The 15000-nt window shown below is 36.5% G+C and overlaps 2 protein-coding genes across 4 annotated transcripts in view; one reads left to right on the top strand and one right to left on the bottom strand.

Moving 5' to 3' along the window:
* LOC138038754 (zinc transporter ZIP3-like) overlaps nt 1-2869 on the top strand; it is a 3015-nt gene extending 146 nt beyond the window's left edge. Inside the window, exon 1 of the mRNA XM_068884796.1 lies at nt 1-2869. This exon is cut by the window's left edge and continues 146 nt beyond it. Coding sequence (XP_068740897.1) covers nt 299-1270 — 972 coding nt within the window. The 5' untranslated portion in view covers nt 1-298 and the 3' untranslated portion in view covers nt 1271-2869.
* Nucleotides 2870-4692: 1823 nt separating this feature from the next.
* The window catches only part of LOC138038749 (cotranscriptional regulator ARB2A homolog), a 23416-nt gene continuing 13108 nt past the window's right edge, over nt 4693-15000 (bottom strand). For all 3 annotated transcript variants that reach the window (XM_068884790.1, XM_068884788.1, XM_068884789.1), the window contains 6 exons: nt 14590-14653; nt 13352-13426; nt 11634-11753; nt 10084-10197; nt 8802-8892; nt 4693-7995 (listed from right to left, as the gene is read on the bottom strand). In XM_068884790.1, coding sequence (XP_068740891.1) covers nt 7625-7995; nt 8802-8892; nt 10084-10197; nt 11634-11753; nt 13352-13426; nt 14590-14653 — 835 coding nt within the window. In that variant the 3' untranslated portion in view covers nt 4693-7624. The remainder of the gene's footprint in view (nt 7996-8801; nt 8893-10083; nt 10198-11633; nt 11754-13351; nt 13427-14589; nt 14654-15000) is intronic.

A 15000-nucleotide genomic window follows, 5' to 3' on the forward strand; every position in this document is an offset into this window, starting at 1 on the left:
CGGCAACCCAGTAAAAATAAAAATGAAACAACAACAGCAACTGAGTTCCACCCGTTTTCCGACTGGGCAACCCAGTAATGAATGTAATCCCGTGGTTAAGGTATGATGATTGGTGATTATTTGTTGATGATAATCATTTATCGCAAAGTTCCTCGTGACAATGACGCTACACGCGATGACCGCCCGGCCCTCAAATGTGTTGAAGTCGTGTATTTGGTACAAAGAGAGGACACGTTTCTCCTGAAAACTCCCTCATCTCAAAGACTTTCACGAAGTTTAAACTAATTTGTCACCAGAAATGCGGCATGAAACAGCTAAAGGAGTTGCAATCGCCATTTTGTTTTTGCTCACAATGCTTGTCGGTCTTCTTCCGCTGAAAATCCGGGGGTCGCAGAGAACGAGGCAGCGTATCCTTGGCTGTTGCAACTGCTTCGCCGGTGGAGTTTTCTTTGCAACCTGTTTGCTTGACTTGCTGCCGATGGTACGAGAAAAATATGAACAGGCGTTTCGCTTGGCAGATGTGCACACGGTTTTCCCTGTAGCCGAGTTCACGACTTGTGCCGGTTTTTTTATTGTACTAATCGTGGAACAGATCGTACACACACTATTCCGCGATTCATCAATTTTCCACGGACGGTCCAATGAATCTGAAAGACAGCCACTGATGCCAAAGCGTCGACCTTCAAATGAGGGATACAGTCAGGTGGATTCGGCGAGCAATTCTTGTCTAGTTGATTGTCGCCAAGGACAACATGCCAGTTTCAGAGTTTACATTCTAATTCTCGCTTTATCACTGCACTCCGTGTTCGAAGGACTTGCCCTCGGTTTAATCACAGACGTGACCCGGTTAGTTCAGATAGCAGTAGCTATTGTGATACATAAGTCGATTATTGCATTTTCACTCAGCGTCAACTTGGTGCAACACGAGATGCAAACGAAAACGGTCATCAAATCAGCTTTCCTTTTCTCCATCATGGGCCCTATCGGGATAGGAATAGGTATTGCTGTGCTTCACAGCACTTCTGAACTTAGCAGCAGTTTAACCTCGGGGATTCTGCAAGGGATCGCGACCGGGACATTTTTATTTGTCACGTTCTTTGAAATCTTCCAGCGTGAACTTGAAGCCAATGGGGACCGTCTCTTAAAAGTGATCTTCATGCTAGCAGGCTACACAATAGTCACTGTACTTGTTTACTATTCCAACGATTTGGAACACGACATCGGAGACCTTAACCCATCTGTCAAAAACGGCACATCCTCTGCAACTTGATTTTTTTTTTTCACCGTTCATTGTTTGATGATAACAAAATTTAATAATTGAACAATATTGCTACAACATTTATGATTTGTCAGAGCCTTTAACAACATCATTGTATTTGATTTAATTTGGTCATTTCAGAATAGTTTTACAAAAGAGATGGATTTGGAAATGAATATGGCTTCAGGTCAGCAGGATCCTGGCCCTTATTCTGTGTAACAATAATATTGTGAAATTGTCTGCAAAAAGTGAGTTTTCAGCAATGAGATGTAAATTCCCCATTGAATTTGAAACACTCCAAGACCCTTGGACCTATTTGAAGTAATCCGAGAGGTTTGAGAGGCAGATGTCCCATTTGTCTAATTTTGACTCAAGAAGTTCAGAAACATGTGTGAATGCTGAAAAATGAGCAAAGTGGTATGACTTTTTTGTCTTGTGCAAACTGAGCTAGGGCCATATCATTAATTTTGTTATCAGTGGCAATGTAAAATATTTTGAGAAATTTTCTCAAAATGTTTTATTTTGGGTAACCAAAAGATTACCTGTAAGTCAACCTAAACATATCCTTATAAGTAAATGTGAAATGTTTTTTTTAAATCTAACTGTTGTTTTCAACAGTATGTTTTGTTAGCCTTTGTTGTTTTTTCTTTTATCGTATCTGTTTGTTTCACAAGTTTGTAGATAAAAGGGCGAGTGGAAAGATCGTCATTCAGGGCCTTTGACATTTTAAATCGAGGGTGTGGACCATGTGATTTTCACATTTAATCTTGTTCAAAGTTCTTTGCTTACAACAGATTCTTTCAATTTTTCAACCATTGGTTTGTTGCATTATAATCTTCCCTGAAATTTTGTTTATAATTGACGGTATTTTACTGCTATCAAATAATATTTGTGTTCACAAATGCAAGCATGGTAATCACTATGTATAGTGGTATGTATATACAGTATATTTTTGAAAAAGGGAATAAGTGACTGATCAAAATGATACTTGCCCAATGACTGGAAAATACATGTCCTGGAACAATGCACTCAAGCATTGTTGTTTATTTTCCAGTACAGATCAAGTAACTGTGTTCTGACTGTCCACATAATTGCTAAAAGGTCTTTGTTTATTGTGTTCTTTAAAGGCCACAATTTGTTTGGTTGGCATTGAGAAATACAACCTCTGGCTCGTTTCAAGTGAAGCCAAATTCTGCCATTTTTGTAACTGCTGGCAATCGCCATCATTTGAAACTCTGGATGCTGCCCAGAAGAACAGAAGTCTCTGATTTTCTTACCTAGTTACAGCCCCAAAAAATGTGGCCTCTGGAAAACAAAAATGGCCTCTGTGGTTGCAATTTTTTGAAACTGTCATACTCTAGCACAGTAAAACTAGAAATTGTTTTCAGGTAAAACGACCATGGATGTAAAGTTGAAGAAATCAGATTTATGTTACAATCTTTTTTCACTATTTGAAATTTTGATGAAATATTTTTATGAAATTAATGATCTTGATAGTAAAAGATTATTTGAATAATCAGATATAATTATGGAGACCTGTGGAGAGTATAATGAAGAAAATGTAAATAATTTTGAATTAAAGCTAGAGTAAAAAAATTCTTATTTCTTTGAGTTACGCTTCCTTACTCCTTACTAACTTCTTACTAACCGAGCGCGAGGGCCGTACTGGGGAATATTCATTTGGCCCAAGGTCGTGGCAGTACGGACCAAACGCAGCGAGGTCCATACAAAAACGACCGAGGGCCAATATTCCCCAGTATGGCTCAAGCTATTGTAGCTCTGTTAGTAAGCAGTTTATTATATGGTTTTTAAATTACCTTTTGCTTTGTTTCTGCAAGCCCGTAATCGGCCCGTGGGCATTACGGGATAATAATACCCTACAATTCAGTCACAATTAGCCAATCAGAGCGCGCATTATATCGGCTACAAAGACAAGCCATATTGTAAAGTTGAGCAATCACCATCATCACACATTGTGGAAACTCAGTTTTACTAAAACCTTACATAACAAAGTCCCAAACGTTTCTGCCAGGGATAGAAATCTAATCTTTTGTTTCGTTAAAAAAAGACCTTGCTGCTAATTATAGAGTGAAATCAACCCTAAGAAAAAAGAATCTGGATACATCAAATGACAAAATGTCATTGGTATGTGGTATGTTATGTCTTGGTAGAACTATCTCAATGCAAAATAGCCGTGAAGTCAACCTGTTACTTAATCTTTGCAACTTTAAGGACGGTGCCTACTAATTCAAATGTATTTTTGCGTGGTTTATGAAAATGCAGAAAAGGCAGATCTTGACGATTGTTAATGAAATCCAAATAGAAATTTAGGGGTAACCACGCATTTTTCAAAGATAATAGGCCCATTTTCGAAATATCAAATATTCATCTTGATAGTGAGGCAGTGAGGACAAAAACGATAGAAACACGTTGGATGAATGTGAAAAATCTTTGCAAATCATCTAATTTCCTTGGTCTTTGTCCTCTAAACCTCTCTTTCAAGCTCAATTTTAATATGTCAAAAAAGGCCTAGTAATCAACAATATTTGCAAAAAGCTTTGAATACAAAGCAATGTATGGTGGCCTTTTCCAAATTGAAGCTTAATTATCTCTGAAAAATTGTGGTTAACCCCAATTTTCTTTTTTAATGCCAAGAGCACTTGCTAGGTTCTGCTTTCTCCGCATAGTTTTAACCCATTGACTCCCAGGAGTTCCCCATTGACGAGTAAAATAGTCTGGTGTTAGACAGAGTAAAATACTAAGTCTGGCCGGTTTAGGCTGGTTTGGACGTCAAAGGGTTATACCAAGCAAAAATATCCCTGTCTCAGTAAGCGAGAACGGATGTTTTATGAGTCAAATGAGTCAATGACACTCACAGTCAATACAGCAATAATTTATTGATTAAGCCTAGGCCCTTGTTTCAGTGATTAAGCCTAAGCACTCTCTGAAATCTTAGCTTTCATTTCATTGACTCTTGACTCATTGGCTCATAAATACTTGATACTCTCAGTAAGCACCACTAATAGGAAACCTGAGTAGGTTCAAGGAGAAAGTGTCAAAGGCTCACTGGTTTAAGAATGCAATGTGTGTATACGCCACATAATTAACATGCAGCATGGGAGTTTTGGGCTTTCAGATTTTTAAACTCATGGTTTGCATTTATAATAAGCTTTGTTCACAGGCTGAAGCTAGTGAGCCTTTGACATCACTTTTCCCCGGATCCAACCCTCTGAGGTCCAATCGGTCAGTTCTAAATGTGAGAAATGGAGGACCGTGAAATCCATAACTTACAGTCAAAGTAAACGGCCTTTGGATAAAAATCAAAGGTCAAAATTTTTCCAGTCAGCAAACACACTTTCTGAAGAAAAAAAGGAAGTTATTTTTTCTTATCACAGGGTCACTTTAAAGGGAACAAATACAATACACACCCTTGATTAGAATTTTAAATGACTTTTATACCTTTATTTCAGTTATCAAATTTAATTTCTCACATCTTATTTGTAAATATCGTCTGAAAAAGAACCATAATAATTAGCTTTAAAGGTACATAAACTTAATTCTTAATTTTGGTTATAACTTTCCCTCCAAAGAGTGACACTGGTTGACTGACATCAGACAATTTTACTCATCAGTCAGGGGTTTAAGGGTTCAACTACCAAGAAACTATACTTTCAATAAAAGAATTACTGGGACACAGAGAAGATGAAAAGTTAAAATGAGCACACCGCAGTGAGCATTCTAAGACTACTCATACATACTACAAACAGTCTCTTCAAGATCATTTGAGCTGAGGGCTTTAGTCAAAACTGACTCTGAACTGAGACTGCTAGAAGTCAGGGGACTGCAGATCACTACACACATTCAACTGGGTTGTAGTCTGCATAAGTGTTGGTTACCCCCACAAAAAAAATTTGCTTAACTCTTTTACCTGTGATGATCACATCACAATATATGCTGCTGTTTCAATGAATGGAAAGAACACTTCAGTAGCCTTTCCCTGTATCCCTTTTGTTTCAACTCTCTGATGACATCTCTTTCACAGTAAGGCTTCACTTGAGTTATTTTAATTAAATAACTGGCCCCACTCACTTTGGTATGAAGCTTTTGCGATGCGAGGAACACATTAATTATCAAGGTTGAGGAAATTGCTGAGGCATTGTAGAGAAATCAAGTTTCAAAAGTACAATCATGTAGAATCTCTATTAATTTTAAGTTCTTTTCAAACAAGGACAAGTATCCAGAGTGATAATTGAATTGGGTACCCGTGTGGTGCTTTGGAAGATAATTTTTTGAAGAATCAACTGCAAGATCTGTAGATTACACAATTTCTAACCTTCATGATGATGAGCAGCACCACATATAAGAATAAAATGATAACTTTTATTTGGTTTATGAGTTCAAATGGTGACTAGGACTATTTCACAGATAGATGACATTTCAGTGGATATCGGCTATCAAAACCAATACAGTAAAACCTGCGTATAAGAACCTAGAGTTTTCCTACTTAGCCTAAATAGTTTCTTATAGAAATGGTATTTAGTGGGGTTTTAGCTTACTTAGGTTCTTAATTTGATAGGGGCACTAGCGATCAGCAAAGATAACTACTGCAGGGCATATGTGATATGGAATGGGTATAATGCTGTATTAAATAATTATGTAGAATACAGTTTAGATGATAACCATACAGTAAATTTATCAGTTTCCAAAATACTAGCATGCATTTTAGTTCATTCTTTGAATCTTGCTGACTGAAAGCTAGACTAATTTTTTTTCTGTATTTTCATCTGTGCCTTCATTTTTGTAAAAGAAGAAACTATTGAAAATTTTAGCCTAACAGGTTCTTAAATTTTAGGTTCTTTCACATGCCACTGGGTTTTTACTGAACAACTAAGTTAACATTATTATTAGTTATTCATGGCATATAGCACTTATATTCAGTCGACAAAGTTATCCACCCTTCAAACAACTGGGAAAAGGAAAATAAATAAGGGCTATCCTGTTGCTTTAACCCTTTCAGGCCCGAGGGGTTCCCCATTGACGAGTAAAATCGTCTGGCGTTAGACAGAGTAAAATCTATAAGTGCCATTTGGCACTATCGGGCCTGAAAGGGTTAACAAGAGCAAAGAATTCTGTTGATAAACAGGCAAAATACAGAAAACCTAGGTATGGCCTCAATTAAAAAATTGCTGATGCTTCACTTAAGGAGGCGAAAGATGAGATACAAAAACCCTCAACTTGTCACCCAACATTGTTTCGTTGCAAGTTTTGGTTGATGTTTTGCGTTTTTCACCTTGCGTGATCAACTTGACCCGCAACAAAAACATTTGTTGCGGGTTGAAGAAATGCAGGGCGCTGATTGGTTGATTTGCTAGTACACGAGCACATTTGTTGCGGGACAAGCTGTGAGCTCGATGACAAACGAACAAAAAAGCCAAAATTTGTTGCTCAGAGTAGACCCACTCTCTACTTTTTGCAACAACTTTCTTCAACCCGCAACAAATGTTCTTGTTGAGCGACAAGTTGATCATGCAAGGTGAAAAACGGGAGACATCGACCCAAACTTGCAACGAAACAATGTTGCGCGCCAAGTTTAGGGTTTTTTGTATCTCGTATTTCGCCACCTTTTATTAAGGTAGACTTCAGACCCTGAATCATATACCCAAGCATTAGATAAAACCAGAAGCACATCACCTTGAAGCGTGTAACTTGTAACTCGTTTCCTTGCAACAAAGCTGTGGATTTTAGGACACCAATTTTATGCCCAAATATGCACAAAAACAAGATCAAAGTTGCACACACAGGAAAATGCACGAGCTACGTTACATCCAAATAAGGGAATTTCTAAACTAAAAAAAAACCCCACTCTGAACCAGAGTAAAACGCTTGAGATTCTGATAAAACCAGAAGCATTTACCTTTGGTTCAGAGCTGGGGTTTTTAGTATAAATGCAAAACAGTTCATACATTTTCTCACACGTGCAGCTTTGATCTTATTTTGGTCCATATTTGGGCATAAAGTAATTATTATTGTTGTCCAAACATTCCCAGCTTTGTTCCAAGGAAAAGAGCTGCAAGTTGTAAACACGCTTCAATGTCATTTGCTTCTGATAAAACAAAGATTTTATCAACGGGCCCCAGTCATTGCAAGGTTGGTTTAAGTATTCCACCAGATAAATCACAAGCATTGGTGGATATCTCAATAATTATTATTGGTTTTGGAAGAACTTGTCTGGAGGTTAGTGATTTTTCAAATGGGGAGCATTAGCACTAATCCAGTGGCCCGTGATTCATCAGGTGGATAGGGCTATTAACCTTTTGAATAACCAAGGATAGGGGTCTCAATATTTCTCTCTCTCTGTTTCAGTCACTAAAGACTACTGTCAACTTCCATCGGTTCACTTTCTTCTTGGCCCTGAGTAGGCTCTGGCTTATTCTCTGAGGCACCATTTTGTTCAGAGGTTGGTTGCTCTGTACTTTTCTCCTCATCTGTCTGGGTTTTTGATGCCTCATCTGCCTGGGTTTTTGATGACTCATCTGTCTGGGTTTTTGATGCCTCATCTGTCTGGGTTTTTGATGCCTCATCTGTCTGGGTTTTTGATGCCTCATCTGCCTGGGTTTTTGATGCCTCCTCTTGGTTGTCTGAGATATCTGGCTCATTTTGTGCACTGAGCCTCTCATCAAAGAACTTGAAAACCGAATCAAATGCAAAGTGCGAAGTCAGCTCGTGTCTTTCTGTACCTAACAATGAAGAAACAGAACACAATCACCCTGAGAAAGATGATCGTCCACTACATTTTTGCCATTTCTAATGTTTGCGGTCGCAATATTATTGTTTCTGTGGTGTGCAAAAAAAAAATCCTGCAAAAAAATTACCAATTTAAAATAAGTCTACTTCACTGCAAAATTCTGTAAGTAAAGTCACTCATAGAAATAGCCTTCTCTTTAAGTGTGCATTTCGTTCAGAAGAAAGGCAACAAAACTATTAGTTTTCTTTGTTTTCATTTAAAACCAACGGTTCATATTGATTGAATGCACTCAAGTAAATGAAAAGTCACTTCTGTTTAAAAGCACCATTCTGAATTTCCAGCAAAGCATGAAAAATCACCAACCCACAAAAATAAACTCTCAGTGTGCACTGTCACACAGTATATTAAAGTTAATTAGGGTTTCTACTCTTTTCAGCAGTTAAAATTATTCCACTCTGCAGTAACAATAATTATTCCAGGTCTTAAGCTTGTGTTATAGCCCCCTTTTCCATTTTTTGTTATGCCCAATAGTGATTGGCTGATATTGAGATTGTGTGAAGTGTTTCGTACTGCATGCTCATTTTTGATCGCATGTGGATTTTTTGGGGCATTTTTTTTTGGACAAAAAACAGGTACAAAGTTTTAAAATAAGTTTGGTTTGTTTGAAACATGTGTTCTAAACATCTATGAACACCAGCCAATAATTACAAGTTTTTGTGATTTAAGATATTTACGATTTAAGGAAATTGGGTAACTGGGCCAGCCTTGTAAAGACATTATTAAGAGTAAACGTCTTACCAGCAGATACCATATCACAGTCTGCTCCTCTAAACACAGATTCCACAGGGGAATCCAGAGGACGATCCGACGAAATCCAGTTGCGTGAATTCTACAAATGCAGTAAAAGGAAACAACAATTTGAGAAAAACAAGGCTACAGCACATTGCAGAATTTGACAGCTTTGCAGGAATTCAGAATTAATAACTACATGTATTTAGGACAACATTAGATAATAACTAACCCTAACCCTGAAACATCTTTCTGTTTGCGTTGATCTTACAATGAAGTATGTAATCTGATTTAGTGATTTGTAAACAATGGAAAATCTTAAAGGAAAGATCCAAAAGTGTGAGAGAGTCACACTAATACCTTTTGCTTAAAGGCCTAATTGAAAGATATTTGAATAATTAAAAGGAACATGGTGTTCTCATTAAAGTTTTTGTGTAAACACTGATGACATCATCAGTGATTCCAACAGCAAAACAAATCACAAAATCTAGAAAATCCTAAGAAATATTACAGCAGTTCTCTTCAAACTTTGCACCAATAATGCTTATCAGCCAATGAATATGATGACACCTATTATACAGTTGCCATGGCAACAGCTTTGTGTCCAGATCAAGTTTGTGCAGAACTGGAGTTTCTACTTTTTGTTTTAACTAAACATCATTCACACTCAATGAGTTGATTAGGAGATCTACAGCAACATGGGCTCTATGTGTGTTTTGACCAGGACATTCTGAGTGCTCATAAAAAGCCCATAAATTATCATAAAATTGACTGAATTTAGTTTGGGCCTGATGGGAAAATATTTGGCCTCGGTCATGGCGCATGGATCTCACTGCACTCGGTCAATAAGCCTTGACCTTGGGCCAAATATTGTCACGTCCGGCCCTCCCGCTTAGTCAATAAGGACATATTGAGTCCTTATAAGAAGGATTTTCCTTTTGTGTGATCAGTCCCATGAGGGTTGAATACTACAATTTAGCATTTTGCATGTATGAACATGTATATGTAATCTAAAGAAGTAACCAATTGTCAAAATCCTTTTGCTCTCAAGAACCTCTGTCTTATGCTTACGGCAAACCATTTTACTTGTCTATGTTAACGGCTTTTTAATTTTAGCAAAAACAATAACCTTTTTTTTTAGTCCCCATCAATCCATTTCACTTCCAGCAAGTACACCATAATTCTTTTTGCTTTGGCCAATGTCAGACAATTTTACTTGTCAACAGTAGCACCGGTGGGAGTGAAAGGATTACAGTACTTACTTATGCACTGTTACTTCTAGAAACCGCACCTTTTTCATCCATTTTAGTAATGTTTTGTCCCCTCCCTGATGTGGAAGACTGTGTACAGAGTCAGTGAATGCAACAGCTTTCACCTTGTCCAAAAGTCCCTTACACTTTTGAAGCTGAAAAATAATTATTATAATACTATAATTAAGGAAATCTTCATTTATCAATGGTAATATACATTTAGGCACAATATTTTGATTTAAAAGTTGAATTCTAAAATCTAAAATGAAATTTTTACCATATTTTTGATAAATGCTTCACTTCTAATAATAATAATAATAATAATAATAATAATAATAATAATAATAATAATAATAATAATAATAATAATAATAATGATAATAATAATAATAATAATAATAATGAGATTGAGACTAGGAGACCAGATTTATTAATCATTGACAAAAGTGAGAAGAACTGCCAAATTATAGACATGGCAATCCTGGAAGATGGAAGGGTGAGGAAGTAGAAAAATATCAAGACTTTGCGAGAGAAGTTCGAAAGATGTGGGGAGTAAGAACAAAGGTGATACCCATAGTGGTAGGGGTATTCGGAACAAGACCACTGAGGTTAAAAGAAAATCTGAGGACCATAGGTGTAGACACATCCATTGAACTGATTCAGAGATCTGTACTGTCGGGATCGGCAAGAATTCTTAGAAAAGTGCTGGAAATGAAGGCAGGAAAGGAATGTACAATGAAGGATGCTTCTTGGTTTCCTTAGACAACTGGTTGTTGCCCAGAACTAATGAAAACCAGATTCTATCTGAGATCTGAGAAAGAAAGACTCCAGGGACCTTTCAATTGGCCATTGGATGTGGCTCGCTCCCTTGGTGTAATCTCAGTATAACATCCACAAGAGCTACAGCATTAACATAATAAGAATGGCAATGTCATTCTTACAACAGAAAATTATTATTATTATTATTATTATTATTATTATTATTATTATCACTTGAAATCTTGGAACAAATTTAAGACATTTTCAAAAATTAATATACAAGTAATAATAACAACAGAACAATACCACTGTACAGAAAAGCTAATTATCTTTTATGCAATCAATAAAGTATAATAAATTACATTTTTTAAAACTCATTAATAATTCAATTCACCTGCACGAGCTTTAACTGCTAAAACAATCCTCACCAGAATTCTCTATATAAAGCATACTAATAAGGCATAGCTTGTTTTTTTGTATGTTAATGTTCTCCTCTCACAATTTTAACCTTTGTTCAGACTCCAGGGACACGCTCTTTGAATGTTTTTCAAGCTGTTCAAAAAACTCACAGCGCATGTTTTACTGGGTGTAAACCAATAAAACACTGCTGCAAGTTTTTACATAAAACTACACCACTACCTAAACAAAACAAGAAATGAAAATCGTGCAGCTGCTTTTTTATTATATTAATGTTCAATGGATTTCACAGTCATGTAGACAAATTTCTCCTTTTGAATATTTAATGAGACTTAATAATATCCATGTGGACTCAAAGCAAGCAGACGTTCGTAAATTAATAGTATAAATTTTGAAAACACAAAGTGTCACTCACCCCATTCACAATGACAATTCCTCCATAGCTATGGGCCACAACAACTATTTTTTCAGCTGCAGCTTTAGAAATGAAGTTCTCCCAAACATATCTGAAATGCTTCTCTGGAGATTCACTCCCCTTAAAGAAAGAAATCAGACTTAAATCTACAAACTAAATAAGTCGTTGGTATGAGAGCACTACGAATAATTAACAATAATTATTATTCCATGAGCCCGTGTTGGATACGAGATGGTAAATAGCCAACATGGCACATAGCGCCAATTTAGCTATTACCAATCTCGTATACAACAAGGGCGAATGGAATATTTGTTTTATTAAATTCTCAACCTTCGGTTTTGCTAAATTTTATTTAAATTGAAGAAAAGACCTGAAAGTGACATGAATTCTGGGCGCCAAAACTTTTGTGCTGAGCGACATTTGCCACATTCATTTTCATATAAGGTCAAATGCAGGTATAATGGCTGATAAGCGAGACCCAGTGAACCAATGAGAAAGCTAGAATTGTACCTTTAACCAATTCAGACACTGCTCAGGTGCCGTAGGATGCTCCGACTTGACAATATTAAAATCATCTGGTCTTTTACTCAATCGTAATGTTATGATGCCATATGAAACACCAATAGATGCTTAACAAGATGCACTCGTTAATGTGACGTAATAGGTTACCATGGCAACAAAAGAGCCATCTAAAAACAGCCTATATGTTGTCTTTAAATGCATGAATCTCAGAAGCGAATGCGGTGACCCCCCATTTTTTATTGAAAGAGAATGATTAGCAGGCTAGGAAAAAAATTTTGCACAGTTTAAAGAAATTCTCTGGAGCAGATTTATAGCCATCTACACAGTTTCAAAAAAAGTTTTAAGGTGGCTCTGAATCCGCTCCAGGGAATTTTTGAAAACTTTGCAGAGGGCGTAGGGCATAGGGCATTTTTGGATGGTTCTTTTGTTGCCATGGTAATATATTATGTCATATTAATATGTGCATCTCGTTAAGCAATTATTGGTACTACAACATTGCCATTAAGTGAAACAGTGTTGTAGAGTTAATCTTTCTAATAACACATTCCCTCCAAATTTTTAAAACTGGTTTGAGCCACCTTAATTAACCCTTTCACTCCTGTAAGTGCCACTGAGACTTATAGATTTTACTCTGTCTAATGCCAGACAATTTTACTCGTCAATGGGGAACCCCACTGGAGTGAATTGGTTAATTACGTCCCACTCCCAGGAGGCAATAACCAGGTTAATGTTATTGGTTATTAATTTTGCCAATGGAAGGTTAAAAGTGTGAAGTGCAAAAGAGTAATAAAAAGTTATTGATTTTTAACCCATTGATCCCTGGGAGTGAGACTTAACAGATTTTACTCTGTCTAACGCCAGGCCCCAGTTGTTCAAAAGGTGAATAACACTATCCATTGGATAGCGCAATTGATTTCGCTATTACTTATTCACTGGATAGTGACTTATCGATCCGCCCGATAGCGCTATCCACCTTTTGAACAACTGGGGCCAGATGTTTTTACTCATCCACTGGGAGCGTCCAAGGAGGTTTGAGGTGTCCATGGGGTAATTAATATTTTATTACCATAATGCTTTCAAAAATAATTGTGAAAAACCATGTTCACTGCAGTTGATCTTGACAACTATGAAATGTTCTGAATGCTTTTCTATGTTGTTCACTTGACTGATCAAAACGCCCCACCATCAAAACTCACTCTGATAGGTATTCTTTTCTTTTCATCCCACCCAAAGTTTTCATTTCCATTTGTTATAAGTACTCCAAAACCATCCTGTATTTTAAGAGAAAACACTGGTCATTCTTAAAGTTTTTTCTAAAAAATCTATGATTATCATTTAGCACTGAGAAAGCACTCATAAAAAAAAGATTTCCTTCTTTTCACACCAGTGGCTCACTTAGCTGAGCATTGGATCATCCTTATTGAATGTAAAAAGTTCCATTATTTGTAAACATCATTACAAATTTAAGCAACAATTTCTTCTCACTTATTAAATTAAAGATTGTGAGGATTAGTCCTGCTAGGTTGTGTCAACCATTTATCCCCCACAAAGACATTACCAGATGCTCTACCAGTAGGCCAACAGCAACACTTGTGTTATGAGTAAGCAGAGGTAAACCGTAAGATTGAAAGTGACGTTTGCACTTATCAGGACAATTTAAGCAATTGTCTCAAAGAGACACCTGGAAAATTCAAGCAGCTTCAGTGGGAAGCCACCTTGACTTGATTTCGGTTCAATTTTGAAGCCACTGATTTGATTTCTTTGGAAGCCACTGTTGAGGTTGTCTGAAATTTTAATTCCTTATAATAAATTGTGCAGATAAGTGCAAATAAAACATTTCTTTCCTTCAGAGGTAAACCATATAAGTAACATCTACAGTATGAGCAGCACTGATGTATGAGATTTTCAAACTCCTGGTTTTGCCTCACGATTGTAAATTTGATACAATACAGACACAAAAATATTGTGAACTTATTATTAATAAGTTTATGTCCACACTCAGGTAATTTTTATTGAGAAGCTCAAAAAGTTAAAGTTAATGAAGGAACTCTGTATAAGATGTCAAGTCAATGATAAAGAAAACTTTTCTTGAATTGAATACCCGTATGTCAGTAAGTACACTACAGGGTTTCAAGATTTAAACAGCACACATTCCTTTACAGAAAAAAGGACATACAAAGGCATTGCAGGGAGGCAAGTATTTGTTGCTTTACAACAAGAGCAAAATGAAAAATTCAGTGGATAAAATGATATTTGTGTATTATGTAAGAACATCATACAGGAAATACTCAGGCCAACTCAAAAATGACTTCTACTTTGTGCACCAGAATGTTCAAAATTCCAGTGTGTTACACTAAAATTTGTACAAAATACAAATAAGTCAACAGATAAAGATTAAGTAAAAATGTAAAAATTATCTACTGAAAAACCTGACCTTCTCAGCTCGCTTGATGTAGGGCAACATAGTTCCACAATTTAAGTCATCATTGATAATCAACCTTGACAGGAAAACGAACAAAACAGTAAATAGAACAACATCCATAAATGGGATAGACTCAAACCTTTCAGGCAGATGGAGTAGTCAACTTCTCCAAATTAACGATTTAAGAACGAGACTAGCCCACCTGCATAGTCTTTGTAGACACAAAAAACATCATCTATCAGGACCTACAACTAAGCCCTGACGAAGTGGTAAATACCAAGTTGAAACCCCTCTTGATTAACAGATACATTATATCTGATGTTTTTGAATTTACTGAGGAGATCCATTATTTGGAAGTTGCCAAATATGACATCCTGGTATCTTTCAGAAATGGGCATAACATAATAAAGCCTTTCAAAATTA

This window comes from Montipora capricornis, chromosome 2 (assembly GCF_036669925.1).
Source record: "Montipora capricornis isolate CH-2021 chromosome 2, ASM3666992v2, whole genome shotgun sequence".
Taxonomy (NCBI): domain Eukaryota; kingdom Metazoa; phylum Cnidaria; class Anthozoa; order Scleractinia; family Acroporidae; genus Montipora; species Montipora capricornis.